We start from the raw sequence: 3,448 nt of genomic DNA, 5'->3' as shown, positions 1-3,448 counted from the left end.
TTAATCTCCCAACATTAACCACGCGTGATATTGCGGGCTCTCTTGTCCCCAAACCATATCTTCATTTCTAGACCCTATCTACGTCAACCCGCTTAGGTGTCATTCTAATTATACCTCTAATAATAATAGTGCCGATGACAACCACCGTCATGCAAAAATGCAACCATTTAATTTTATGGTTCTCCAACACTTTCTCTTTCTCTACCCATTTATATATAAACCCATTTCTTAACCTTTCTACATGAACAAAAAACACACAAACATAGATCATGGCCATTACTTATACTTTCATCAATGCTATTGTTGCTAAGGTGACGGTGTTTTTGTGTGTTATGATGTTAGTAGCTACAACGTTAAGACTTGATGTGTGTAATGCTCATGCGGCTGTACCTGCACTTTATATGCTCGGAGCATCGTATGTTGATGTCGGAAATAATAATTATTTGCCACATTCACTTGCTAGAGCAAATTTTCCTCACAATGGCGTCGATTACCCTGGTCGAAAATTTACGGGAAGATTCAGCAATGGCCAAAATATTGCTGACTTTATTGGTACTATAACGTCATGTTTATTATTATTATTATTATTATTATTATTATTATTATTATTATTATTATTATTATTATTATTATTATTATTATTATTATTATTATTATTATTATTATTATTGTATTACTCCGTATTAAATTATTATTATTATTGTATTACTCCGTATTAAATTATTATTATTATTATTATTATTATTATTATTATTATTATTATTATTATTATTATTATTATTATTATTATTATTATTATTATTATTATTATTATTATTATTATTATTATTTTGCTTGCAGCCAAAAAAAATGGGGTTAGAAACTTCACCACCGTATTTATCATTGATCAATGGAGCGACACTGCCAATCACTGGAGTCAGCTTTGCATCTGGAGGTTCAGGCATACTAAACGAAACCGGTCAAAAATACGTAAGATTAATTAATCCTAAAATCTTAAGATGTAAAGGAAAGCAATTGTCGAAACTAAAGATACACTTGTGATACTTTAGGACGCGTAAGATTGACCCAACAGATTCAATTAAACACGGTCTCAAAATAAATGTGATGTCTTACATGCAGTATTTAGTAAGTTACAGATATTTATTCTTTATTTCTAAAATCAAAATGTCATTTTTCTTCTTATTTAGGCATATATTTTTTCTTAAAAATATATTAGTGTTGGTAAAAGTATAAAGATTGAGACGAACTAATATGAGAATATATGAAAGAATAAATTTTGGCAGTAAAAGAGAGAAATAGATTACAGTTGAAAATATATGGTATCGAACGCGTAAGTCGTAACTAAACTTTAGTTTGACGTTGTTCGCTCCCAAGTCCCAACAGATCCGGTTTTATCACTTATCAGTAAGTTATAAAAATAAAATAAAATAAAACTGAACTTATAACTTATTAACAGAATAACAGGTACAATATATACCACTAGCACGACAGGTTGACTACTACTGTTTGGTCCATGACAAACTAGTCCAACAAATGGGACCATCAACTGCCAAAATGCACCTACTGAAATCAATTTTCGCAATATTTATCGGAAGCAACGATCTGCAGGACTATTTCTCAGCCAATTCCTCGATCTCCAACGTTTACACACCACAACAGTATATCGAACGCTTACTGTCTACCTATAAAAGCTTACTAAAGGTGCTCATTTTGGCAATAATTTGGTAACAAATTAATAATAATAAAGTTGATAACAATTGTTCTAAACTATTTTGGTTTACTTTTTATGATTGTATGAAATTAATGTAGACGTTGTATGGATTGGGTGCGAGAAAAATATTGGTGGCCGGATCTGCGGCCGTAGGTTGTTACCCGGTGCAACGAAAGACAACCAAAACAGGGGAATGCAATGTCAAAACAAATTATTGGTGTAGCAAATATAATGATGGTTTGAAGATTATGCTACAACGAGTGAAGTCAGAATTATTTGGCTTGAGTTTTGCCTACTTTGATTTATATGGTGCCATGGATATGTTCCGTCAAGACGATAAATATGGTACGTATTTATAAGCATTATTTTTTACCTAGCTTTATTTTTTATGCTACAAATACAAAAATTGGAACAATGTTATGAACTAATCACGATGCACATTTGTTTAATTGTAGGGTTTACTAATATAAGAGACGCGTGTTGTGGACTTGGGAAATTAAAAGCGGATGCACCGTGTATTCCAACATCAAACTGTTGCTCGAATAGAAAAAATCATGTTTATTGGGATTTTATTCATCCAACAGAAGCAGTTGCCAGCATAATTGCAGACATCATATACAATGGAACACACGAGTGTATGGTTCCCATGAATTTGAAACGACTTGTTGATATTTAAGCAACGTATACTTATAAAGTTATAATAACTCGATCCGCCAAAAATACATATAACAAAGAGTAATTATCCTACTTTAATTGTCTCTCTTACTACAAGAAAACTGTTAGGCTAAAAAAATAGATGTAATTTGTTCTAGTCTTAAGGGAGTATAAATACTCTTTTCTAGCTTAGATTTTAGGCTAAGCCTTCACAATTACCCTAACCATTACACTAACCAATCTGTTATATATAAAAACACACGCATACATTACATACAAGATCAAACAAGCACGAATTGACGAATTCTAACCTTTCATGTGGTATCAGAGCAGAAGAACAACAAGTTCACGATCCAGATATTCAAATTCGTGTTTGATCTGCAAAGTTCATCACTGTTCCTCGTCTTTGACCAATTTTGACCTAATCGGTTGACTGAACGATTTGAAGCTAATGAGTTGTAATTAATAGCTATTATAGGTTCCTAATCACTCACTTATGCTTCGACATCATTCGATTTACATTAAAAACATCCAGATTTTCACAGATTTTCAAGTCAAACTTTGAAGGTTTTGGTCAATTTTTCAATTCGCAAAAAATAAGTCGTTTCAGGTACTATAAACAATCAACGGAGCTTTGGATAATCATTTTGAAGGTTTTTCATGAAGAAGTCACTACCTGAAACGATCGAAATTGAGCATTTAATTTTTGAGTTCATGTTTGGCGGTTTCAACTGTGATTTCAAAATTTGGTTATTGATTGTGTTTTTCAGTCTCAAATCGATTTCTAGATGTTCTAGAATAGTGCAGAAATCTTCGTTGCAATTTTCATCTGATAAATCGGTATTTTAAGCAAAATCAGAAGTTTTTACCGGAATCTTCAAAGTCCACCGGAGAAATCTGTTATTCATCGGAATCTTCAAAGTCAACTCGTACGACTGAAGTTGATCACATAATATTGAAGAGGAACTTGATTTGAGTCTCATACGGTCGATTGATTTTTGTACGAGTGATTGATGATACACGAGTGATTGTTGTACGGTTGAGGTGACTCATACGATTGACTTTTGGAACGTACGACTGACT

The 3,448-nt window shown here is 32.3% G+C and overlaps 1 protein-coding gene across 1 annotated transcript; it reads left to right on the top strand.

Moving 5' to 3' along the window:
- The first annotated feature begins 849 nt into the window (after positions 1-849).
- Positions 850-2,411, top strand: LOC139885941 (GDSL esterase/lipase At5g55050-like). The gene is made up of 4 exons (XM_071869689.1): positions 850-969; positions 1,465-1,701; positions 1,810-2,056; positions 2,167-2,411. The coding sequence occupies exons 1-4, from the start codon at positions 850-852 to the stop codon at positions 2,385-2,387; spliced, it is 825 nt and encodes a 274-aa protein (XP_071725790.1). The 3' UTR covers positions 2,388-2,411.
- Positions 2,412-3,448: the final 1,037 nt, after the last annotated feature.

Source organism: Rutidosis leptorrhynchoides, chromosome 1 (genome assembly GCF_046630445.1).
Source record: "Rutidosis leptorrhynchoides isolate AG116_Rl617_1_P2 chromosome 1, CSIRO_AGI_Rlap_v1, whole genome shotgun sequence".
Lineage (NCBI taxonomy): Eukaryota > Viridiplantae > Streptophyta > Magnoliopsida > Asterales > Asteraceae > Rutidosis > Rutidosis leptorrhynchoides.
The sequence above is the reverse complement of the archived record's forward strand: the minus strand, read 5'-3'. Positions and strand labels throughout refer to the sequence as shown.

Bases quoted from the DNA above. Each gene is read 5' to 3' on its own strand.
- LOC139885941 (XM_071869689.1), top strand. From the start codon at position 850: ATGGGGTTAGAAACTTCACCACCGTATTTATCATTGATCAATGGAGCG. The intron at 1,702-1,809 runs GTGCTCATTTTG...AAATTAATGTAG, and splicing joins CCTATAAAAGCTTACTAAAG to ACGTTGTATGGATTGGGTGC. The intron at 2,057-2,166 runs GTACGTATTTAT...GTTTAATTGTAG, and splicing joins CCGTCAAGACGATAAATATG to GGTTTACTAATATAAGAGAC.